Genomic DNA, 26,464 nt, shown 5'->3' with positions numbered 1-26,464 from the left:
GGGTCCAATCATTTGGCAGGCCACATCCAGCTTGTGGGCCATATTTGTTCACCCCTGTGCTAGACTGTAGCCCAGCCACCTCACACCTGGTTGTATATTCAGTTCCACCTGTGCTTCCACCACCTTCCTCTCCCCTACCTCCCTCATTTCCTTCACCTCAGCCTGCACTGACACTTGGTCCACCCAAAAGAAGGCAGCAAACATTCCTAGACAATAGCTGAGACAGAACAAGGGAAATAACTGCTAGGGTGACTGTATTTGGATCTTGGGGAGCATTGGATTTGCAGCTGAATAAAAGGCTGTAACCTGTGGCCTAGCAGAGCTGCTAACCACAAGGCAGAATGATATATTAAAATAACATTGCAAGACACTTAGGCAAGCATTTTCTTAACAATATAGTAGTGTTGTAAGATATAGAGGTCATTATGTATTGTTAGGAGGTAAAGCAGATTTTGTGTATGAATGCTTATGCTAAGCCAGCCATTTGCTTATGCTAAGTAATCATCTTAACTGTGTCAACCATTCTCAAGTGAGTCTGTGTAAGTCTGTGTGCTGTGAATGAAGTGAAGTCATAGGAATGTGGAGATGGTACAACTGGGACTGAAAAACAGACTGGAATGTGAAAGACAACGTGTAATTGGTAAGAGAATCCGAGATAAACATATGCCAAAAGGTGAATGGTGATTGGTAAAGAAGACTCCAGAAGCTTCCAGGTTTTGTTCAAAGTCCGCCCAGTGACCAAAGAAGTGGAGTCAAGGTCTTAGACATGTGCTCATAGCAAAAAGACATGTAAATAAATAAAATGCATGGGCAATTCCATGCTAATGAAACAAACAGTAAACAGAGGTGGAGCTTAAGATAGAAGGGAATATGAGTGGAACAATGGAGGAACAAGGGTGGAGTAAATGTTAATGAGTATAAACCAAGGTGTATAAATGTGGAAAGAACTAATGTTCACTGCAGGTCCCCAGTTTGTTGGACCTTTACCTGAAGCTGTCTCCATTTTGAATAAAGCTGTTGCTAGCAATGTGTGTTGGTGTTTGCTCTCTGAGCAACTGGATCGTTGTCTCCCTAGTCATTGGGCGCCGCATAGAGTCGGGGGCTAACAGTAGCCAGTGCATGTCAGCTTTCCATGTTGCAACAAGCTTCTCCATCTCCAGCTCTCTAATTTCTGCTCGCCTTCACCCTCAGACCTATGTGAAGGGCTACATAGAGGAAACATCCCATCTGATACTGCCTTTGAATCCTTTCTCCTCTGCCTGTGGGTCTTGTCTTCCCCCTTTCCTTGTCTCCTATGCCCAAGACTCGTTCTGAAATGCCTTTTCCTGCCATTCCCCAACCACCTCTTTATGAGCACCCTCCTCCCTCTGCTCTCCTCCCTCTGCTGGGAGCCTTCCTTCTCCCTCTTGGTCATTATTAGCGGCCTCCTACTTCCCTGTCTCTCTGTCAGAGGCCATGCCTCATTCAACTCCTCATCATGGCAGGTTTGTGGTGCTGTAGACAGCCAGGCTGAGTGATTTTTGCTTTCCCTCCAACCTGGGCATCTCTGATGAGAGGGGAGAATGTGGGGTTGCAGATGACCCTGGGTACATGTTCCTCCATATGCCTTTGCCAACACATCTCACTGCTAACTTGCTACAACCGAGTTATTTTAATATTCACCAGACATGGCTGAACAAGTGCCTCTCTTGAGACCAGAAAAAAGCCTGCTGCTCTACAGGACATATCACAAGTCCCTGAAACACTCCAACACAGGATCCACATTCATTGCAGCACGGTGAGCGTGGCACAGATGCTCAAAAGACTACTGATAGTTAAGCATTTACACTGATTTATGGGCCATAAAAAGACATTGCTCTTTTTTAACAAAATGTGACTCCAAAGACAAGCTGAGCCAACGTCTTGCAGTGCTCTGATAGATGCCTGCCATTAAGCACCTGGAGTCAGGCTATAGTGAGGAAGAGGAAGGCCTGTAGGCCAGCCACAAGCTAGCCCAAGGAATTGGTGAGAAATAAGAACACAGGTGGGAGCCCATGTTATTAATTACAGTACAACTTTTATTAATACTGGAATCTTCACAGTGCATTCGTTACTTGTAGCAGTGACTATTTAAATCAAGGGTGGGGCAAGGGACAGGATAATTCTCAAAAAAAAAAAGAAGAAAGAAAAGAAAAAGGAAAAAGGGAAGTTGGGGAAAGGGAGCAGCGGGAAAGAGACAGGAGCACTGGGCAGGGAAATAAATTAAAAAAGGACAAGTTAACAACAGCACCAGAAAATTACTTCAGTTGAAAGACGGTTTTTTTAAAGGATTTTTTTTTCTCTGTACAAAGTGAAAAAAAAAAAATCAAAAAAACCCCAAACCCCGAACCCAAACATTTGTCACGCGCCATCATCATCTCTGGTCACAAGAAGGAGGTTGGGAATGATGGGACGGAGAGAGGTTATAACTAAATCATTATTACTAAGACAGTATAAGAGTAACAGGGTTGCAATGCGACACACACACATACACACATCTGGGCTGGAAGGCAAGAAGGGTGGGTCCATTGTTTGGAGCTATGTACAACATCACGAGCTGCTGTGCTTTGTGAATGCATAAGCATGGAGAAAGAGCAGGGAAGAGGTGGGGAAGAGAGAGAGAGAGAGAAAGGGAGGAAAGGTTGTGCTTTCTTAACTTTCTTAATCTATGCCCCCAAATCAAACTAATATATCAAAGGCTGGCTGAAGACTGTGCCTGCCCCCACAGGGGAACTACTTCTTGAATTCACATAACTGTCCCTGAAAAACTGCCTTTCCCTTTCACAGTAGGGATGAAGGCACATTGCTTCTTGCTTGGAATTTATTCTCCAGAGAACTGCTCCCATCCTTTCCCCACCCCTTGTACACCTCCTGCTTCAGAGGAATGTGGGACTTGCTTGGCTGAAGTGCTTGTCAAAGAGAACAAGAAGATGGCAAATGGGACCCAACCCCTGTACTGTGGGACACATGACATGCTAAGGGCTAACTACTCTGGAAAGGTGAGTGGCAAGACCAAAATCATAGGAGGAACTGGAAAAATCACTTCCAGTGAAACCACTGAAACTGGTGGGTCTAAGCCAGCTATGATGCAGATCCACTGAAATCAAGGGAGACCATACTTGTCTATGGAATGACTCCAATGAAACCAGTGGGTCTCCACCAAGAATTAACCTGGGCTGTAATGGCCACACAAGGTCTACTGTCTATGCAGGACCTCCCTTCCCTGCAGTACCCCTGCTATACGCCATGCTTATCCAGTGAAAATGCATCTTGTGCAGCTCCCACAGTACTGTTATAGCCCAGTGGGGTCCTCTCTTCATCCCTACCTGTTGCAGTAGCACCTACAGTGATGCAGGATTCCTCCAAATTACCAGCCACTCAGAGGGATCCTGAGATAAGGCCAGTGATCCCCCTGCATAACCTGATGTTTTTAGCTTACTAAAGGTTCAGGGGTAATGAAGGCTGGGGGGAGTAGATCAGACCAACTCTCAATCAATCATAATTAAGCCAGTCTCCAGCCAGCTGGTTTGGTAATAGCCATTCCTATCCAATCAGATGCAAGGAAAGCCCATTTTCCTTCATGTCTAACCAAAACCTACAGGACCACAGGGCCACATCCAAGGCACTACATCATTTCCTCTGACTGTAGTGGATGCCCCCAGCTCCTTCCTCTCCAGTCACCCTACCCAATTTGCCAGAAATCCCTTCTCTTCACCCATGTCACATTCCATTTGCCAGCACAGACTTTGCAGGCTTAGGGGAGAGCAGGGCCAGGGAGGGAAGGGCAAGAGGCAGACACATACTTGAGCACCCAGAAATGCCCCCAAGGCTGGAGTTTTGGAATAGTGCTGTAAGTATCAAGGAGGGGAAGAGTGCTCCCCTTCCTTTGGCATGCCTGTTACAAGGTCCTTAGGGAAGGGGGATGGACTGGAGAGAGGTGCTCTCCTCTCCTGTTCCTATCGTATTTATCCAACCAGCATGTCCTGCAAAGCCCTGCTTTTAAGCAGTGAGGGAGATGTGTGAGAGAAAAGATTTTCAACACAACACTGGCTCCCCATCCCTCAAGCTCCCTGCACCCTCCAGTCACTGCCACATAAACGCTCCCACGGCATGACTGCCGTAAGCTCAGAAGCCATTTAAGAGAACAGGGATACTGCCACGGCCACTGCATTCTGGGAATGGAGCCTAGTACTCTATCAGCTTGGCCCTGGTGTAAAGACAGCGCTGGGAGAATCCAGTGAGATGTGCTTATTGGGATGTTCATGGCTATTAGGAACAGGGGTACTAACAAGGAAGAGTGAGCCAGGACATCACTCTTTCCAGCAACACCCCCAAGGCTTTACTTAGGCAGAACTATCACTAGTACCAGCAAGCCAACTCTTGAGTTCTGCTCCCTGGTACTGGGTCTAGGTCTTCCTCAGGCAGTTCCTGCTAATTTTAAGGAGAATAAAAGTCAGGTCTGACTTTGTCGCCTTGTTGTTTCCTGTGTGGTACCTCACCCTATAGGGAAAGTACCATGCTAGTGGATATGAGTCTGGAAAGGTAGGGGAGAAATGGATCCTGAGCAAGGGCTGAGCAAGGGCAGAGAACAATTAACCATGCAATCTTCTCAATTTGGGAAAAGAATGGTACTTGGGCCCACATCCCAAACCACTGCCTTTCCCAATCTGACACCATGGATGAGACTCTGAGTCACAAAGTAAGTCACTGGTACAGACTCCAGTTCCAGGGGGTCTTCTGTAGTCTTGAATAGTATGATGTCCTAAAGTTAAACCACTGCATACAAACTGTGAATGTTCCATGATTTTGCTCCTCTCCTAGCTACAGCTGTTTGTGGAGGTGAACAGGAGTAAGCATGGACAGGTGCATTAATTGCATGCATCTACAGCTCTCCTCCCTTGTAAAAACACCCAGCCAGGGGCACACCAAGAGATGAACCTCCCAATGGACATCTCCATCTTCACACATTTCCCTCATTGGGACACCAAGGCCTGCACCCCTGGCTATACACACATCCTAGTCCTGTGCAAACCAATCCATAGGCATCTCTGTCACACACCAAGTGAAAACCTACTGCAGCCAGAACAACATGACAGATACATCTCTCTTGTCCTCAGGGAAACATGAGCAAGCCGGTGCCTTTAAACTGCCACCTCTCTGCTGGTGCTGAACTCTGGGTACTGAGGGGTCACAGAGCTGTCCCTGCCTTCCCTCCTTGTGTGGGTCTCTAAGCAAGTGCTCTAAAGTAATCCCACTAAATATCTGGACATGTTGGATGGTGCTAACCAAGAAGAGAAGAGCCTGCTGAAGAGGAGAATCTGTATCTTGAGACAGTCCTGAGTTTTCTGTAGGACACTGTGGAGATCAGGCCCCCAAATCTTGCTCCCCAGGGCATACTCATATAGGCTCCTGCTTCCAGGGATTAGATAGCAGAGGCATATTGGCAAGCAAATTACATCAAAAATACCTCAGGAGACAGGGCCATATATTCCAGGTCTTCTCTGATGAAGCCCACTGCCATGACCCCAGCCACTTCTCTGCTGTTGCAGGAATCTTTTCCAACCCAGCTGATATGAAAACAAGAGCAAGAAGAAAGAAAAAAAGAAAGAAAGAAGCAGATGTTATGATGTTCGGCACAGGACTAACAGTGCATCCTTGTCCAGGGGAAAAGGAGGGAGGTGGGTTCACTGGGGAACAGCAGCCAATGGTCCTTGACTTTGTGTGTGTGTGTGTATATATGCGTGCGTGTGTTTCTTAGGCTTATGATGTAGCTGCTGATTCCAGTCCAGACTCAAGTTCCTCCCCTTTCACCGCTGCCTGCTGGCTGGTAGCGAGGAGTCTTTCAAGGCTGGGAAGTGAGGTGTGGGAAAGAGCTGGGGAGTCTAGGAGGAGCAGGGGAGAAATAAAGTATAAAATAGGCTCCCAAACCAGTTCAGCGCTTAGGCTATGCCCTTGTGAGTTTGTTAGCGAAGGCTTTTAGTTTCCATTTAAATCTAGACTCTGTCTCTATCTCCATAAAGTGGCTTTGCCTTTGTGGTTTTTTACTGGATTGACGTTTCTTCTGCACGGCTTGCTTTCTCAGTCCTGACCCTGTGTTCAATATCTTCCCACGGGCTGTGGTGAGAGGGAGAGTGGGGGGAATTTATCACAATATCCGCGGGGCGGATCTGTCGTTGGTGATGGTTCTGCGTAGACGCACCCCACGCCGGATGGCAACCAACATGTCTTCAGCAGGTGGTTCACTGGAGGCAGCTGGGGGTGGAGTGGGTGTCTCCTCTCCAGGGCCAGGCACAGAGAGCGCAGTGGGGAAAGGGAACTGGCCTTCACCCAAGGCATGCGCGCTGGCCACCAGCTCGCCAATCTTCTCCACCAAGCTGTGCCGATTGGCAGCCAGCTGCTGGTCCTCCTCTTCCTCAGCAGAGAGGTGCTGCCCAGCACCCGGGTATACTGATATCTCCATGACATTGCTACCCCAGGCTGTGTTGGGGAGGCTCAGCCTCTTGGGTGAGGCTTTGGCAAAGTCTATAGCATTTGGTGAGGCATCGTCAGTATAGAAAACGCACTCCTCACTGCCCACTCTGGTCGGTCCAGTGTAACTAGGGGAGTCGGGCACTGTGGGAGTCTTCACTGGGACAATGGGGGGCCGGATGGGGATGGGGCCAGCATTGGAGAGGGTGCGACGCACTGAAGGCTTTGTGGAGGGTGTGCGCCGGATAGTTGCCACTCCAGGGGTGGCACCAGCTGGCAGGTTGGTCCCGGTGGGCAGACCGGCAGTGGAGGCAGGGCGCTTGGTCTGGATCATGCGGCGGTAGTTCTGGGCAATGTTGCTGTTGCGTGGGATGGTGGAGGATTTGTCAAACTCACTCTGGCTGTCGCACTCCACATCGCCATTCACTGAGTAGCAGTCGTAATCTGAGCCTGAGAGGCAACACACAGGGTCAGCCTGGCCACACAGCCACATCATGGGACTACAGATGCATCCCATGTCTCACAGCCACACCACAAAGCCATACTGCACACCACACATCCATATCAAATAGCCATATCATTAGCACTTACACTGAGCATAACCTACAGGCCCCGCACAACCACAACATTACACATAACATAAGCACCTCACACAGACAAAATGGTAGCACCTGCAATCAGCACAACTCCACCCATCTAAAAGAGCCATCTACTAAACACAGCAGTCAAATCATCCATCACCAGCTACAGTAAGAACAGAGTGTGCACTGTGCACAATATAACCACTCTATTTACACAGCCTGCGTCACCATACAAACAACTACAGCAACTACTCAACCCACAACACAAATAGGAACAACACAGTGTGTTGCCAACAGGTCAATAAGCTTTCACCGTGCCATGCAATATACGGAAAACTCAGTACAACTGTGCCTCATTCAGCACCATACAGACATTGCTCACACTGCAGTCAAAACATATCACCACATCATCACACTATGGAACATTCACACCCCATGTGATTTAAATAAATCACACAGTACAGTCACCTCAGATGAACTAGAAACAAAGTTCAATACTGCCAGTAAATCATACAGTGGACTATAATGCACAATATAGAAAGCAACAAGCAAAACAGAATAATTAAATTGCATGAGACGTGATAAGGAATACGTCCCACAGTAAGAAAGCAGCACACCCACCCGCCATGTGCAACACAAATCAAATAGAAGACAAAACTGAGCAAAATGTAAGGCTGAAGACCAAAATCACACAGCACAAGCATGGTGCAACCAAGCCACGCTACACTGCAGCCGTGGTGTGCATGTAACCAGCACATAGCATCCCCCACCCCCCATGCTACCTCCCCAAGCCACCGTACATGCTGGAATGGAAGGGGAAACTGGAAAAAGGTAATTTTTTTGGCCCAAAATCTGAAGTCATTTTTGATCTGCAGGTTTTAAAGAGGAAGCAGGGTCTGATTTGTCAATGTAATTTGCAACCATTTCAATAGAAAATACTTCACAGTGTTATGGGACCTCTCTGCTCCCCTACAACTCCCTGCTCTCCACTCCTCAGTTCAGCCCTGCCCCCTCATGTCTCCCTGTGCTCCACTCTCCAGGTTGACCTTGGGACACCAGAGGACCAGCCTGTTCCCTCACATCCCCTGCACCCCACTCCATAGCTCAGCCCTGCCCCATGGCATTATGGGAGCACTTCTCAGTTCACCTCTCTCTGGAACCAGGACGGGAGCATCCTTCTTCCTCAGCCCAGCCCTGCCCCTCACCACTATGGGAATGCCCTGCTCCATCACATCCCTCTGTGCTGCACTCTCCAGATCAGCTCTCCCCCGCAGCATGATGGAAATTCCTTGCTCCACCCCGCTTGCCCACACTAGACTCCCTAGCAGCTGGATCTTGCCCTGAAGGGACCCAGCAGTTCCTGTTTCTTGTTCTCCACGTGAGCCTAATAGCTTCACCTGGTGGTCACAGCCTGCCAACACTGTGAGGATTCAGCTGCAGGGCCCTGGTCCCCTGACTCATTTCATGTCACGGGTGATAGATGGAACTCCTGACCCCCACCATTCAGACGGGGTGCACACTTGGGAAAGAAATCCTACCACCCCCATGTCTTGTACCACTACCTTGAGATGGGATGGTGTCTTCTGAGCAGGATGGGGTGGTGGTCTGTGTGCTGTAGCCACTGGAATACTGTAGCGAGTCCCGGCTGCTCTTCTGGTGTTCAAGGCTCAGGCCGCGGGTCAGCACCATGGCCAGGTCACTGGCAGCTGGAGACACCTCCTCACCATGCTGAGGGAGGATGAATAGACCTCATCACAGATCACCTCAGCTCTGAGCAGTAGCCTTTCGTGCCTGGTCTCTAGCAGAGCATCCCCACCACTGTTCAGCATGACTGGGCACCAGCAGCAGTTGCCACAAATCCTGGGAGTCAGCCAAGGAGTTTCTCCATAAGCTGAGTGAGGTCCTGAGACTTCAGGAGCCTGATTCCAGCCACTGGGGGAAGTCCTGGGGCTCAGCTCCAGGCAGCTGCTTCCCAGCCAGAGAATAGAAGAGCACAATGCCTCACTGTGTGCTTATGGGCATTACCACAGGGAGGGGCTGTATGCACACAGGCCTCGTGGCATGTTATGGGAGCCTCTACGGCAGGGGTGGGCAATTATTTGGGCCTGTAAGCCACATAGGCAGTTTTGAGGAGCTGTTGTAGGCCAGTCAGCAACACCTCCCTACCCCACCCCCTACCCTCACAACAGCTCACCAAACCTGGAGCCCATGGGTCCTGCAGCTCCTCCCTGCCACTGCTGCTGCCATCAGTGCTCAGCAGCAGCTGAGTGCACAGTCCTGGCTCCCACCCACCCTGGACCTGCCCCAGCTGGAACAGACCAGCTGTGGACCTAGTGCGACCCAAATGAACAGCCCCCATTTCCAGCCCCGGCCTGCTTTGCACCTGCTCTGGACCTGCGTCTGCTGAAGTGGACTAGTTCCAGACCAGACCAGGACCCGTGAGCACAGCCCCAGTTCTGGTCCACTCCATGTCTGCTCCAAACAGGCCCACCCATGATGAGTAGTGGCAGTGGTGGCTGGGCAGAAACTGATGCTGGGTGCGGGGGAAAAGTGGGCACCCCGCCTTGCTGCTTCCAGGCCCTTCTTGCTGCAGACACTTGAGCCTGCCACCTGAGCTGCCCTGCGGCTCCTCTCCACTGCCACTGCTGCCCTGCTGGATGGTCCGGAGGAGGCACTGGTGACAGTGCTGGCAGCAGCAGAGAGGAGCTGCAGGTCAACCCGGGTGCAGGCTCCAGGGAGCCACAGTAAGAAGGGCACAGGCAGCAATGGGGGGAGGGGAAGGGTGGCCACTTTTCCCCCATGCCTAGCAGCAGCTTCTGCCCAGCTACCATTACTGCTCATCATGGGCCAATCCGAAGCGGGTGGAGGGTGAGCCAGGGACAGGGCTGTGCGCATGGATCCTGGTTGGTCCAAAGCTGGTTTGCTCCGGCCAGAGCAGGTCTGGAGCAGGCATGGGGTGGGCCAGGGTCGGGGCTGTGCACACGGGTTCCCACCAGTCTCCATGAGGCTGGGGCTGGTGGTAGCAGCTAAAAGGAGCTGCCACTGCCTGGGCTACCTAGAAATGGGAGTTCAGTGGCAGAGCCACCCCAGCTCTACTGCACACCTGCGGGTAGCGGGATGCGCACCATGGGCCAGACAGCACCTGGGCCAGGTACGACCAACCCACCAGGGGCTGGTGAAAGTCCCTCTGCAGGCCGGATCTGGCCTGTGGGATGTATTTTGACCACCCCTGCTCTAAGCAGATACCACCCCACAAGACAGCTGCATGGCCAAGGGACGATTCCACACATTCATGTTCTATGAAGTACCCTTCAGTAAAAGGCAAAAAGTGACAACTGTAAAGTGAACTTCCAGGGGGCAGGACTCAAACCTAGCATCCACTGTTGCCAGTTCTCCGTCTCGTCACACCTGAGGGCCTGAGTTTGTTCTACACCTGCACTGCTCCCCACACCCTGGCCCTTTGCAGCTGTAGCTGGTCCTACCTTGGCAGCGATGGTAGCTGGAGACATTCTGGGCCTTGGTGTTTCCTCCACACTAATTCCCGGATACACCATGCTGGCTGAGCCCATTTCAGCATCCCGCAGGTGCTCCACACGGTCCTTCCTTCGCTGCAGGGTGTTCACGGCTGGTTGGTCATAAGGAGTGGCCTTAGACCAATCCTGCAAAGGCAAGGGAAGCATGCTAAAGCACTAAGTCTTGCGAGTGGGGGAAAAAGAAGGTAGCTATAGATCAGTAAGGATGGAAAGAAACAGAGAAGTAGATGTGAACTGCGGGGGCTCTGAAGGTGATGAGAAAATTATTTCATGGCTAGTTCGGCTTGACTGGATGGCCAGTGAAAAATGAGAGGAAGGTCAAAGGAATGGGAGGTGGTGAGGGAAAAACCAGTTCTGTGACCATGCTCAGCAGGCTGGTAGTTTTACAGAAACATTTTCTCTTTGCGCCATGGCCAGTTTAACATTTATAGTGCAATTGACCTGCTGAAGCTGCTAGAAGACTGCAGTGAGTCCTGGCTGCTTTTCTAGTGCTCAAGTCTCAGACAATGGGTGAGCACCATGGCACAAAGATGTTCCACAGATAACATGGAATATCTTTGGGGCTGGCTTTGATGGTGCCTTAAACTGAATGGAAGGCATGGTCCAGTCCCCAGGCTGACAATCAGCTGAGTGTCAGCAAGGGGTCTAGGGCAGCCAAGGCTTTCAAACTAGGCTGGGGTGTCTTCAAGTGCTGGGTTCTTGACCCTACGCTCCCTGTGTACCAACAACTTGAAAGCTGTACACAGTGCAGCCCTGTATGAGGTTGCTGAGTGTACAACTTGGAGTTTGCCGAGCAACAGGGAACCAATATAAGCAGTAGAAACAGGGAGGGATTACTAAAGAGGAGTATACCTCCTCAGCTCACAATTGTAGGAAGGCAGTTAGAAAGGCTGAAGCTACTATGGAGATGAGGATGGCATCCCAAGTTAAGAATAACAAAAAATTGTTTTTCAGATATATAGGGAGTAAAAGAAAGGCCCAGGGCGGAATAGGACCTCTACTGAATGGGCGAAAGCAATTGGTGACAGACAGGGGGGACAAGGCTGAACTCCTCAATGAGTTCTTTGCCTCAATGTTCCTAAACGAGGGGCAAGACAGATCTCACAATGGGATTGTAGAGAGACAACAGCAGGGCGCCAGACTACCAAGTGTTGACCCTGAGATACTGCAGAGTCACTTGGAAGAACTGGATGCATTTAAGTCGGCAGGCCTGGATGAGCTCCATCCGAGGGTACCGAAGGCACTGGCTGATGGCATTGCACAGCCACTGGCAGGAATATCTGAACACTCGTGGCACATGGGCCAGGTCCCGGAGGACTGGAAAAGGGCCAATGCGGTCCCTATTTTCAAGAAGGGGAGGAAGGAGGATCCAGGCAACTATAGGCCAGTCAGTCTCACCTCCATCCTTGGCAAAGTCTTTGAACAGATTATTAAGGCTCATATATGTGAGAGCCCAGCAGGAAAAATTATGCTGAGGGGAAACCAGCACGGGTTCATAGCAGGTAGATCATGCCTGACTAATCTAGTCTCTTTTTACGACCAGGTTAGAAAACACCTGGATGCAGGAGTAGGGGTTGACATTGTCTACTTAGACTTCAGGTAGGCCTTCGATACAGTATCGCACCCCATACTGGTGAACAAGTTAAGAGGCTGTGACTTGGATGATTACACAGTCCAGTGGGTGGCAAAGTGGCTAGAGGGTCGAACCCAGAGAGTGGTGGTGGATGGGTCGGTATCGACCTGGAAGGGTGTGAGCAGTGGGGTTCCGCAGGGTTCGGTCCTTGGACCGATACTCTTCAATGTCTTCATCAGTGACTTGGACGAGGGAGTGAAGTGTACGCTGTCCAAGTTTGCGGATGATACAAAACTGTGGGGGGAGAAGTGGACACACCGGAGGGCAGGGAACAACTACAGGCAGACCTGGACAGGTTGGATAAATGGGCAGAAAACAACAGAATGCAGTTTAACAAGGAGAAATGCAAAGTACTGCACCTAGGGAGGAAAAATGTTCAGCACACCTACTGCCTAGGAAATGACCTGCTTGGTAGCACGGAAGCAGAAAGGGATCTTGGAATCCTAGTGGACTCCAAGATGAATATGAGTCGTCAGTGTGATGAAGTCATCAGAAAAGCTAACTGCATTTTATCATGCATCAGCAGGTGCATGACAAATAGAACCAAGGAGGTGATACTTCCCCTCTATCGGGCGCTGGTCAGACCGCAGTTGGAATACTGCGTGCAGTTCTGGGCACCACACTTCAAGAGGGATGTGGATAACCTGGAGAGGGTCCAGAGAAGGGCCACTCGTATGGTTAAGAGCTTGCAGGCCAAGCCCTATAAGGAAGACTAGGGCACCTGGACCTCTTCAGCCTCCGCAAGAAAAGGTTGAGAGGCGACCTTGTGGCTGCCTATAAATTCATCATGGGGACGCAGAAGGGAATTGGTGAGGCTCTACTCACCAAAGCGCCCCTGGGGGTCACAAGAAATAATGGCCATAAGCTAGCAGAGAGCAGATTTAGACTGGACATTAGGAGGAACTTCTTCACAGTTAGAGTGGCCAAAATCTGGAACGGGCTCCCAAGGGAGGTGGTGCTCTCCCCTACACTGGGGGTCTTCAAGAGGAGGTTAGATAGGCATCTAGCTGGGGTCATCTATACCCAGCACTCTTTCCTGCCTATGCTGGGGGTCAGACTCGATGATCTATTGAGGTCCCTTCTGACCCTAACATCTATGAATCTATGAATGAGCTCCCCTGGCCCCGAACATGCTTGGCTGTGCCCCTGGCAGCCCCATGCAGGGATGCACCATGTGTAACTTTTGAAAGCGTTTTCGACCTGGAGGGATGTGGGCAGTGGGGTCCCCCCAGGGCTCGGTCCTTGGACCCGTGCTGTTCAACATCTTCATCAGTGACTTGGACAAGGAGGTAAAAAGCACCCTATTCAGATTTGCTGATGACACTAAGATGTGGGGGGGTGTGGGCACACTAGAAGGGAGGAATAGGCTGCAATTGGACCTAGACAGGTTACAGGGGTGGGCGGATGAGAAAAGGATGGGTTTCAATACTGACAAGTGCAAGGTGCTGCACCTGGGGAGGAAGAACCAGCAGCATACCTACAGGCTGGGGAACTCCCTTCTTGTCAGTGCAGAGGCAGGAAAGGATCTTGGAATCATTAATGATGCCAAAATGAACATGGGCCGACAGTGGGGGGGACGCGGTCAGGAAGGCCAACTGCACCTTGTCATGCATCCATAGATGCGTCTCGAGCAGGTCCAAGGAGGTGATACTCCCCCGCTATGCAGCACTGGTCAGGCTGCAGTTGGAGTACTGCATCCAGTTCTGGGCACCGCACTTCAGAAGGGATGTGGACAGCATTGAGAGGGTTCAGAGGAGGGCCACCCGCATGATCAGGGGGCAGCACGGCAGGCCCTGCAAGGAGAGGCTAAGGGACCTGAACCTGTTCCGCCTCCACAAGAGAAGGCTGAGGGGGGATCTAGTGGCCTGTTACAAACTAGTCAGAGGGGACCAGCAGGCATTGGGAGAGTCCCTGTTTCCCTGAGCACTACCAGGAGTGACTGGAAATAACGGTCACAAGCTGGCAGAGGGTAGATTCAGACTAGATATTAGGAGGCACTATTTCACAATCAGGGCAGCTAGGACCTGGAACCAACTTCCAAGCGAAGTGGTGCTGGCTCCTACCCTGGGGGTCTTTAAGAGGAGGTTAGACGAACACCTTGCTGGGGTTGTTTGACCCCAGTAGTTTTTCCTGCCATGGCAGGGCGTCAGACTTGATGATCTGCTCAGGTCCCTTCCGACCCTACCAACTATGAAACTATGAAAAGCAAATGCATGTGGAGCCCAGGACTGGGAGCCTGGGTTCCACATGCACCAGCAAGTAGATCTGATCCCTGATCCCAAGAATTACATATCCAGCCATGCATGTATGACACAACAGGACTCACAATTGCTGGGATGTGGGATCAGGTCCCATCACACCATTAAATTAACATCTACCAGGGGCCTTTATCTTCCCTTCCTTGTGGATTACAGAGGCCTCTCTCTGAGGACACTTAGCAAGGTATGAAGATCATGTATGTGTTGGGGGTGAAGTTCATGGGAGGGGGTTCCAAAGGGCCAGAAGAGTGAGCCAGAATGGGCCATTCAGCCCAAGGTCTATAGATAAACTTTACCGGTAACCCCCCAAGTAGAGAAGATACAAACCCCTTCTTTCTTGTGCCTCCCTGTGCTGCACCCCTCCAGCCTTGGGCCTCCTCCTGCTTCACTCCTTACCCATTTGCTGTCTGCTTCACCAGGTCCTTCTTGCACCCTCATGTTTTCCTCCTCAGGATTTTAGGCCCATTTGTGATCAGAACACTCACTATCCTGGCCCTGCATGCCCAGTGAAATGGCATCTTTGCTCACTGCACAGTCTGCACTGTTCCTTTCCCTCCTTCTAGACTGGGGCTGTGCCCATTGCACAGTGGTCCCACATGCCCTTCCCACATGTACAGCAGGTAAGGCTGCAGATGGCTGGAGATGTAAGTAAGGGAGGGTTACGGGGAAGTCCTGGAGGTGAAGGAGGAAGGAAACTTGTGGAACGTGGGTGACTGGCGAGAGGTAATATGACTGGGATGTGCAACGAGTGCTGGAATGAGGCCTACACAGCAGTGTTTCTCTGTTGTGGCAGCTGACGGGGCTCCAAGCACAAAGCTTCTTGCTCATGTAAGTCTCTCGCCAGCATCTGCTGAGAAGGTGACATGCTCCCAGGACTCATTACTGGTGGGCTGACAAGATAAGCAGTGAAGGGTTCCAAGCAGCAGAGGCACTGGCAGGATGAGGAGGACCTGACATGAAAAATCACAGGTCCTGGGTCCAGAGAAGACAGGAAAAGGAAGTGAGGGGATAGGGGGCATTACTATCCTGAATGGCAAGGCAGGGCATGAAGGCTCTGCTCCATGAACTCCATGAAATCAAGGAACAGCTCTGGAAGGGCTGGAGGGAGGACACCTGTGATTCCTCAGGTGGTGGAACAAAGAGTGAGCAGACCTGGAGGCCAATGGCCCAGGAGTGGAATTGTCAGACTGAGGCTACTGGAGCGGCAGTAGGTCAGCCCTGAGTGCTGTGGTCAGGTGCTCCTCAGCAAGTGTTGGGGCTGCTCAGAGAATAGTAGAGACAGGCCCAGGTTGGATTCAAGCCTTCAATCACGAACCCAAGTGGCCTTGCCCCTAATTGCTCCTACCTCGCTCAACCCCCATTTTGCATGAACTGGAGCAGCTCCGAAGGGGAGACGGGGAGGCTGGCAGCTAGGATTCAGCACTGAAAACACAACAGCAGAGCATCTCCCTTTGCCTTCCTTCTGAGCTGCTTGCCACACAGCCCAGGATAAAGACCTACAGTTGGGTAAGATGAGTCTAAAACCTATTGCCCCATCACCTAGCCAGGGGAAAACATCACCAGGCTACCAGCCACATGCAAGGCATTGCCAGGTTCTTTAAAAACCACTCAGTGCTGGCAACACAGCAAAACCCTGAGTTACCTGCCAGAGTAAAGTGTGACTCCTCCACAAACAGAATTCAGAAGCATATGAGGCAAGGAGAATGAAGCCACAACCCAATGCAGAGGTATGTTAGATGTGACCCAACATCTGATGTCTGCATGACTCTCCAATAGGGAGAGAGCCTCAGGCTTCCTTTGGAGTTTCCTTCAGTCTGGCACAACGAGCTACGCTCATAGGTTTCAAAGGTAACGCAGTAAGGGGGGCAGGAGGATAACCCAAAGCCCAGGTCTCCCCCAACGTGGACAGCATGTGCCGGGCTCAGACATACAAATCCTGTGTCAACATGTGTGGGCCTGAGCAGCAGGGTAGGTAGTGGGGAGAGGGACAGCCAAGTTCGCGCCAAGGTTAGACTGCCAGGCCAACCAATGGATGGGGCAGCCCTTGAGTGGTGATGGAGGGGGAGGTGAGGGAAGTTAATGGTATGTGAGGTACATCTCCCAAGAGGCCCACAGGGTACTTTGTACATGCATCATGTGAACAGACTGCCAACAGGAGATCTGCATGGGAAACATACCACACCGGGGACAGTGAAAGGGAGTCAGAGAGAGAGAGAGAAAATGAGAGAGAGAGTGACTTTGCTGATGAAGGCTTCACCTTTTCACCACCTGACCACGCCCCTGCGGTAGAGCTAGAACTAACCGATGTGGGGGAGCTGCATTCGCTAACTGACTGGCAGGTTTCCGAGGCCTCAGAGGATGCGGAGCTGGAGGACTTCTGCCATGCCCAAAGTCCGATCAGCAGGAGCAAGTCAAATGAACACACAGAGAGGGGAGAGAACACACCTGGTTAAAAAGCCAAAGGCATGCAGCAGGAGACGAAAGAGAACTGCACACCCAAGCATGAGACAGGCAGCCTCAGTACCAGTGCCAGCTGCAGAGGCAGAGCTGGGAGGACCCATGCATGGTGTTAGATACAGGCAGCCCTACACTGTGCACACACACATGCAGACACATATACTCTGCGGATGTCACCAGCCACACAGTGTGCCACACTCATACCACACATCATCTGTACAGCTACCAACACTGCAATAATCTCCAACACATGTACATCACCCACACTCCTTAGGCACAGCCTTCTGACTCCAGGTAACACACTTCTACTACACATACCAACCCCTAGGCCTGCCTACTGCACATGGACTTCTCAGGAGCAGTCACCCACCCTGTACCTCCCACATCTACCCCTTCCATTTTTTGTGAAGTGCCTAGTACTGTAGCAGCAGGATGGAGCACACAACAGAGAACTGTGTGGCATGAGTGCAACTCAGCTCCCCTAGTATCCTCCTCCAGGTGCTCTTCAGCCATGAGTGACCTCAATTGTCTATCCCACTCTATGTTCAGTCAAGAGAAAGGAATAATATCTAGCTCTGTGCATCCATGTGCTGTGATTGGACAGTTCAAAGATGAATAAATATATAAAGCCGTATGTTTTCAGGACACTGGCAAGTATTCCTTCTGTCGGCTGGACTGACCCAATAAGTGACAGTGAATAAAGGCTATTTGTTTTCTATTTGGCTTTTACTCACTGGTAAACCTACAGCAGTGGGGCTGGAGAAGGGTCCCTGGAAGTTGCAACACACCCATGAGGTCCCATCCAACCCTTATTCTATAATCACTCACACACACACACACACACACACACACACACACACACCTCTCTTCATACACCCCACCCCACCCCACCACATCTCCCCCACAATATCATAAATATACTCTAGCACATGTGCATGTTGTTGCCTACCCTCCACCCACCCTGTACCGTATGCACACTCTGCACACACACAACATACAAACCTCACACTTCCTACATAAGGATACCACATACCAGATGCATACTGCATACACATGTGCACACACATCATATACACTCCCCCCATAACTCATCCAATACTCATACCTACATTCCATGTACACATTCCACATCTACAACTATCCGCCTTTGCATCTGACACAAGTGCAGAGAAGTAACATACCTTGTACTCCACCCTCCTTGCCAGTTGCTGCATTACTCACAGATCAAGGCAAAAGGACACAAACAGAGCACAGACAGTGGGCACCTGTACAGTGCCAATGACCTGTGGATCATTCACATGACCCTTTACCACACCCTCTGCACCAGGCTGCAGCAGCAGATTGCTGGAGCCTCAATGGACATGCCCTTTTTTCATGGGACAGAAATGAGGCAGGAGCTACATCTAGCTGAAAGGTTTCTCCAACCTTACAGAGAACCTCCTGAGCAAGGGGAAGCAGATCATAACTAAAATAACACCCCCTTCCTGGGCCCTCCTCCCACACTGCAACATCTACAGCATTCCACCTGCCTGGACAAGCCCAAGATTTCTGAGAGACAATGCAGGATGTCATGAGTACCCTTGGCCTCAGGTTCCTCACTAGGCCCTCTGCACATTGCAATGATTCTGCATAGGTGGAAAAAGAGGCCATTCAAAGGAAAGCAGGCAATGCCTGCCTCTCTACCCCTGTCAGTAATCCCCTGGGCAAGACATGCTACCAGACATCAGTCTGCCTCAATCACTTCAACACAGCTTCTAATCTAAATGCTCCCGCTCCCTGCCTCGCCCCCCCTCCCCCACCTGCAGTAAAGCTGTCCCATGTTAGTGACATTGGTTTAGTACATTCATCCTGTATGTTCCTGCCCCTGCTCAGAAGCACAAAGCTGTTAGAGCCAGTCCCACAGACATGACTGGGACTGTGCATGGAGCCTGGCTGATGCACTGTGCCTTGCCCACAGTGCCTTCATATTTTTGGAGGGCAGCCATGCCATATCACACACAATGGGAAGTGCCATTAGACAGCCTGCTCACAAAAGCAATAGTGTCCCACACTGCTTTTCTGATGAGTGTGATCACATGGTATATGCCATGGCTCCCATGAACCATGGCTTTCCCCTTGCTTTTCAACCTGAACCTACAGAATGTGGAGGACGTTCACTTGGAGGAGCTTGGATGAGCTCAGGCACCACATCTTGGCCTGTCAAGAGCACCCTCTTAAGGCCATTCCCACCCTTACCTGACTGGTGATGTCAGAAGGCATTGGAGAAGGTGGCTTGGAGTACATGGCATCCTGGGAGATGAAGCCGGAGTCATGGGACGAGACGCTGGACAGGCGGGTGTTGGCATTGACCGGCTGCGCCAGGCTGCGGTAGCGATAGGTGGAACTTGGTGAGCATGTTTGAGACCCGCCAGGCCAAGAGGTGCCACCCTTTGTACTGTTAACACTGCTGAGGGGTGGCGGTGGAGGGAGCAAGTTGGGGAGGGGGATGAGCAGGGAGGATGGGCAGGGGGAGGAAAGCGGCAATCAGGAGAGACGATGCATGTTATCAGGGCAAGAGGGGGTGCAAGGAGGGCAAAGGAAGGAAAAGACAGTTTAAGACAAAGGTCCATCACACGACTTCATCCACAAGAGGAACTGAGTTACAGAACAGTGTCAGTCAGGGAGGGAGGGTGGGGAAGGAGTCACGCTCGTTCACATCGGGCTGTAAGGCAGGCCAGGCTCTGCCTCCATGCAGCATGCACAGCCCCTGCCATGGGTTCCTGCCGCTCTGCTAGCTGGAACAGACTGTTGCCCCCTCCCTGGCCCTGGCCAGATGGGACATCATGGCCCAGGGGGGAAGTGATGGGGGTGGTGGAGGCACCGCAGAATGCCTAGTGAGTCAGTCAGATGGGCACCCAGGACATGGTTCCTCCACAGATCTCACAGTACCCTACTAGGGCTGGCAGGTGGCATTAATGCCGGGTTCACACATGGGGAAACTAAGGCACAATGGATTGAGCACCCAGGGCCTAAACCTTTCCTAACATCTGTGCAAATTGGCTGGTGTGCCATAGCCACAGCAAACCCCATCTCCTCCTTCACAGCCCTTTAGCACAGGCTAGAGTCTCTGCACACTCAGAGAGAACCAGCTTGGCTTCATTCTAAAGCAACAGACGGCCCTAGTATATATGGTCTTTTCTTATTATGGACCCTGTCAGAGTACAGCACCAGCCCCACCACTGTTGTGTCTGGGATCATCACTGCACAGAACCATAGACAAGGTCTCAAAGAGACTCAGATTTTCTTCCGTCTACGCCATAACCAGAGTTACCTGCTCTGGCAGCAGGAAGGTGTAACAAGAACCAGCAGCCGCCCCTGCCAAACCACCAGATAAAATATGATCTGTGAGCTCCTCAGCTCCCCTACACAAGCTGTGTCACCAGAGCACCAAACTCCCTCTGCAATGGCATCAGCTTCCAAAAGGACCGTGGCAGTGGGCAGGAGGTGCAGGTGTGTCTGCATGTGCCTTCAGGTAGCTCCTAAGCAATGGGAGAAATCTTACCCTACTGGCCAGAGGTGATATAACTCTGCTGGCAGAGCTGCGGGTCCTGCTGCTGCAGAGGGGCTTGGAGTGTTCAGGCACTCAGAGTTTTGCTGGCAGGACTGGAGGTCCCCTGGCAATCTAGGCTTAGATTCTGTGACACATTCTGCGGCAGCCTGGGGGGAGTTCTGCAGTGGTTTCAGCTTTATTAGAAAAGGAGGGTTTCTACTGAATCCAGTACAAAAACAAGCACTAGAACTGGAACAGCAGTCCTGCCCCAGATCAATAATGCATCTCTTCTCACTATTGGCTGGTTCCACATTTCCAGGCTTTACTGTGCTGCAGATACTCACTCATCTTCAACATCCAGGTTAATACCTAGGTGGGATGAATGAGGCCATCCCACATCTCTCTGAGCTATTGTTTCAAACTGTCTACAAAGACTTCACTCATGCTTTCAGGTTTTTCTTTGCAACCATGAGGGTGGGAAACTATATTCTAAAGACAGCTGAGATTCTGGAGTACAGTTGGGTGGCAAAAAGAGATTTGCAAGGCAAATTCCATATATGAGAGAAGGCGGGTGTGGGGTGCAGACTCTAGGGCAGTGATTCTCACACTTTTTAAACTCAAGACCCTCCTCGTTAGACTTCAGGAACTCTTGCAAAATCACAGCTCTTAGTCGTCTCTTGTTTTTTGGCTATGGAAAAATAGAAGAGCAGTTCTTCTATTGCCAAGGAACTCAGAAAGACCACAACAGGTCAGAATGTTTCTAACACTATGGATTCCTAGCTGAAATCCATGGGTATCCCCTGTGAATCATGTTTGCACACATCACAGCACGTGGCACCTCATGGCACACATGAAAGGATCTCAAGGCACCCCAGGGTGCTGCGGCACCCTGGTTGCAAATCACCGCTCTAGGCCTTTTCACAGGGGCGCTTATCCTGTCTCTGAGCCTACTTACTTTCCAGGGGTGTTGGTGGATACAGGGTAATCACACACTCCACAAGGCAGAGGAGCGAGGACCAGAAGAGATATAGGGAGGTTCAACTAATTTTTAACTATATTATTTGATCCCAAAGCATTTCAGAAAACCTTCTCTGAGGCTCTTAAGATTTTTACAATGCATCTCCTTTGGAGTGACCCTAAATGGGATGCATATGAAAAGTACTGATTATAAAAAGCATGGTATCTCGCAGAGGATTAAACCCCATGCCATTGATATGGATTTGTTGGTAATCTTCAGCACAATGCTCTAATGATTAATTAGCATCTGCTGCACATATATATTCTTAAATGCATTTAGAAACACGCCTTTTTCTTCCTGTGCCGGGAAAGCTAAATGGAAGCCAGTTCTTCTATGCTGCTGAGATCCCAGCTGAGAATTCAAACACTTTGAAGTTTATAGTCATTTAGCACTTGCCAACCACATAGCTCAAAGCATCATGAGCCTCATTCACCAGAGGAGTTAACTGAGGCATAGAGAAATTCAGTGATTTGCCTAAGGTCACTCAGGACTGGTGCTAAGATTAGCAGCCAGCTCTCCACAGCCAGCACCCTGCATGCTGTGCACAGCCCTTCTAGACAAGTAGAATGTCTCTTTAGCTGCAACCTTGAGAACCAGAATATAAAGCCTCTTGCTAAAAGCAGGGCCCGCTTTGCCCAGGTCCTCAGCATGCTTGCTGAGAACTGGCCCTGCTGTGTCCTAGCTGAAGTCTGGCTTGTCCATTGTGCTAAACTTCCTACCAGCCACACTGTACATACCTGCACATGCTTGACTTGCGAGAGCCAGAACTGCTGGGAGAGGATGGTGGAGTCTGGTAGGACCAGCTGTAATCAGAGCCTTTCAGATCTTTGATCACCTGAAGGAAGAAGAAAGCAGGGCTGGGTTAAGTGCTGGTTTATTAAGTGTTTTGGTTCCCCTCCAGTGAAATCTGCCATGAGCATCAGGGCAAGTGCCCTCAGTGCCTGCTGTTCTCTACTGGAAATAGTGCCAGTCCTTCTGCAAGCCTTCCCCTCCTCCCTGGCCTCTGATCCATCCACTTCTCCTTCTCCCCCTCCTCTCCTGCTCCCTGCACAGCCTCTTACCTGCTCGCTGGCTGGGGGCAGTTTGTGTGGTTCTGCTGTCAGCACCACCAGGTCATCAATGATGCCCTGCAGATGAGTGATCTCTCCCAGCATGGTGATCTCTCCATTCTGAGTAACAAGGGAGGTAGAAGAAAGAAGAATCATCAACACTTGGTGTCCCAACTGCAAGGCTAATCTCCCTCACACCCTGCTCTGCACTCTCCAAACCAGCAGTGGGGGAGATGTCTTCCTGCCCTGGCAGCACTAGAGCACCAGTTGTCTAGCTAACCTCACAGGCAGAGTGCTCTGAAACCCCTTTCCTGTAATGACAGCACAAGAGATGTACAGAGGCTCTTGTGAACCCTTTCTTGACAAAAATTAAGGCAGGGAGTGGGGGTCACAGGAGAATGGAGAGTCTAAGTCATCAGCTGGTGGAAATTGACCTAACTCCTTTAAAGCCAATGGTCAGCAAAGCTACACTGATTTACACTAGCAAGAGATCTGGCCCTGTGAATGTGACTGGAGCTTAGCCATTAGAAAGCCGCTGAGTAAAAAGGATACCAGCGCCCTGGTGGGGAGGAGCAGGAACACTCATGCCTGTGCCCCTGCAGATTCCCAGCCATGCCCCCAGCTCCCTGGCTAAAGGAGACTGAACCCCCTTCTACACACACACTGTAGTTGCATACAGCAACCTTCTCCATAGGAAGGCTCCACACCAGAGAAGGAATTCAAGTCAACCCTGTTGACACTATCCTCCTTGAGTTATGACTAGAGAGCCTTGCAGAAGGATTTCAACCAATCAAGAACATAAGCAACCCAGTAACCACTTGGGAGAATGTACTGCATGTTCCAACCACTCAAATGTTAAAATAAAGTCAGTCCAGTGTTAGCCACTGCAATAAATGCTATATGACAATCTGTGAAATGTCACTGCATTTTAAATATACTGGGGGAGAGACTTGTGTCACCCACCATGGGAATGCTTGCAGCTGGGAAGGGATGGGAATGATAACTGCAGCCATTACAATGGTGTTAGCAGGACAAGAACATTCCCATCCTTGGACACAGCCCCAGGAGAATTTCAGATGGCAGAGAGTAATCTACACTGGAATCTGGCCAGATCACAGGGGTAAGAACCCCAGGCCTTGTGAAAAGGGCCCCAACATCTTTAATGGCCACAGCAATTACATCTCAAGAATCACAAGGCTTTGGAAAGGTAGGTAAATCTCACTGTCCCTATTCCACACACAGGGGAACTGACTGAAGCACTGACCAGGGCACCTCCCGCCAGCTCACAGAGCAGGCCAATGACAGAGCTAGAGGTAGGACAGACAGAATTTCAGCATAACCATTTGGGTGAAAGACAGTGACTCTCCTACTAATTCTGATAGATATAGTGTTGGCAGTGCTGACTCAGAAATAGGTATATGGGACTGGGAAAGGCCTCTCAAACTATTTGGTCCAGTCCCTGCCTTTGCAGACAACCATTTATCCAGAGTCCCTTAAATCATCCACTCCAGCCCTTCTCACTTGACAATCACAAAGCACTGCACAAAGAGAAAACACCTACTCTGTGTCCAGGCAGGGGGCCCAGGCACTGTCAATGCCCTGCCACTCCTGTGGCAGAGAAGCAATTGGTAAGTTTATTCTCAGAGGATCCCCAAAAATCATGCCTCACGCAGGAGAGAAAAGCAAAACTCTCCTAGTGCTTCCCAATCTAGTCTGGGAGAAAAGTTCTTTCCTGACCCTAAATCTGACTTTTCATTTGATCCTGGACAGAAGCACAACTCTCTAGCAGGATACCTGGGAGGTTTCTAAATACAAGTGGGAGAACAAGACTGCCCCAGTCCCCACTCCCACCTTTAGCTGTAATCAGTGTCCAGTTCTTCAGAGGAAGGCAGAGAATCCAAACCAAACCCCCAAGCCTATAAAGCATTCCAGAGGGAAACACAGTAGCGTCTCAAATCCCTGCCTCCCACCCCCCTGCATACAGCACCGTCCTTGCAGCAGCTCTGTCTGCAGCAGTGGGGATGGGAGAGGTTGGTAGAGCCTGGCTGGTGGCAGCACTTGGTACAGGGGCCATGCGCTGGCAGAAACAGGGTGCTGTTGTGGGGAGGGGTCAGAAAGGGTTAACCCTCTTGAATTCTCAAACCATTAGAAATCTTCTTGTGTTGAGTCTAAGTTTGTCCTCAACCAATTTATAGTAATTTGATCTCATGCCGATAATGTTCTTCAACTTAAATAACTCATCTCCTTCCCCAGTAGCCACTCTATGAATATATTGCGAAAAGGTAATCATATCCCCTCTCAACCTTGATTTGGCTGAGCTAGACAAACCAAGCTCCTTTAACTTCCTATAGGTTACTATTTTACCAAGTTTCTGTTTCTCTGATAATGTCTGGTTTCATGTTCCACACCAGGAGTTACAGTTCCTCCATTTTATTGCCCAGACTCTTGTCACTGATATACAAACATTGCTGTTGTTTCCTCTTAACCTTACCTAACTTCCTAGATTAAATATGTATACTTGAAATACCTGTCTGCCTTCCATTTCTCTTCCCCTTTCTTGGTACGCTTCTCTCCTTGGCTTCTTCCTCATTTATTCAATTTTCCCATTGCCTCATTTTCCATTATTCCCAAGGTGGAGATTTTGAGGGTTCTTCCCAGCCTTCTCCCCTGAGCTCCTAATTGTCTTCTTATCAGTTGGGCCACTGTCATCTTAGAAGACTATTTCTTACTTACTGAAGTGGAGCCAGGCCCTGGAAAAAAGCCTTACTTCCATTAATGCCTGCTAATAATCAAACATCCCATAGCCTTCCCAACTGCACCAATCCTTGGGCCATTCATTAATTTTCATTATCTTGTTCTATCTCACTGACTATCACTTGAGCTTCTACCTCTTTCAGCAACTTCCCCAGCCTAGAAGAGTCATTCCTGATCCTTGTTAACAAGTATTGGCTCATATCATTTGGTCCTATGCGAAGAGCAATTACTCGACTCTTGCTTCTTTCATCACCTATAATTCCACATCTTGTATCTTTCCACATCCTTTTCATTCTCCCAGCCTTCCTTTAGATTGGTCTATCTATCCTTCTTACAAGAGAGTCACTATAATCTAAACCTGTCTTTTCTCAGAGTCTGATTTTTCCTTGCTTGTCTGCAGATATTGTCTTTTGTTTCCCCTTAATCCCTCTTCTTTCTTGACCTCTGCTCACCTACTAGCTCCCTTCTCTTTTCTCCTTTTTCCAGACTGGCTCTTCTCTTCTTTCATGCCATCCTTCCCGCTGACCTAGGTCTTTCTTTTCGTCATTTATCCACACAATAAACTGATTCCTCAACTCTATTTTGTGTCCACTACTTAATTGCTTTCTTTGCCTATTTTCATAGTCCATCAGTTCCCCTCTTGAGAAAGTCTGTCTGGCAGCTCTATGAATCTATGATCTGCTGGTGGGGCAGCTAGCAGTAAAGTGAGCCCCTGGCTGGGAGGGGATTCCCCACCCATCTGGAGGTTTGCTGCTAGCTGCTCCACCAGTGGATCGGGGCAGGGGGCTGGGACCTGCCTCCATCCTTGGAGTTTTTTAAGACCTGGCTCATGCAGGTGAGAATGTGTGGTCCTACCTCTTTCTCCACCTGACCCAAGGGGAAGGCCAGCCCAGTGTTTGGGGCACTGGCCTAAATCTTAGGAAACCAGGATTCAATTCCTTCACCTAGCACAGGCTCCCTCTGTCTGACTCTGGGCAAGGCATTAAGACTCTGTTTTTTAAAGGTATTGAAGAATAATCTTACACAGCACTGCAAGGCCTAAGTGTCTTAGATAGCTAGGCCTGATTTTCTACAGTGATTTCAGCACTTGACTGATTTTCAGTGAGACTGGAGTCCTGGGTACCTAAGGGCCCATCTGTAGTGCTTCCATAGTCATTGCAAGATCA

At 50.2% G+C, this 26,464-nt stretch overlaps 1 protein-coding gene across 5 annotated transcripts in view; it reads right to left on the bottom strand.

Moving 5' to 3' along the window:
- Window positions 1-2,036: 2,036 nt before the first annotated feature.
- The window catches only part of MTSS2 (MTSS I-BAR domain containing 2), a 117,103-nt gene continuing 92,675 nt past the window's right edge, over window positions 2,037-26,464 (bottom strand). Inside the window, exons 8-14 of one of the 5 annotated variants that reach the window (XM_019497287.2) lie at window positions 22,557-22,664; window positions 22,233-22,330; window positions 19,184-19,394; window positions 16,749-16,868; window positions 10,550-10,726; window positions 8,630-8,795; window positions 2,037-6,936 (exon numbers count right to left, since the gene is read on the bottom strand). In XM_019497287.2, coding sequence (XP_019352832.1) covers window positions 6,164-6,936; window positions 8,630-8,795; window positions 10,550-10,726; window positions 16,749-16,868; window positions 19,184-19,394; window positions 22,233-22,330; window positions 22,557-22,664 — 1,653 coding nt within the window. In that variant the 3' untranslated portion in view covers window positions 2,037-6,163. The remainder of the gene's footprint in view (window positions 6,937-8,629; window positions 8,796-10,549; window positions 10,727-16,748; window positions 16,869-19,183; window positions 19,395-22,232; window positions 22,331-22,556; window positions 22,665-26,464) is intronic. The other 4 variants (XM_019497288.2, XM_059713718.1, XM_014597054.3 and 1 more) reach the window with 4 other exon arrangements.

Source organism: Alligator mississippiensis, chromosome 10, assembly GCF_030867095.1.
Source record: "Alligator mississippiensis isolate rAllMis1 chromosome 10, rAllMis1, whole genome shotgun sequence".
Classification (NCBI taxonomy): Eukaryota; Metazoa; Chordata; order Crocodylia; family Alligatoridae; genus Alligator; species Alligator mississippiensis.
Note: the sequence above shows the minus strand (reverse complement) of the source record. Positions and strands in the feature narration are given on the sequence as shown.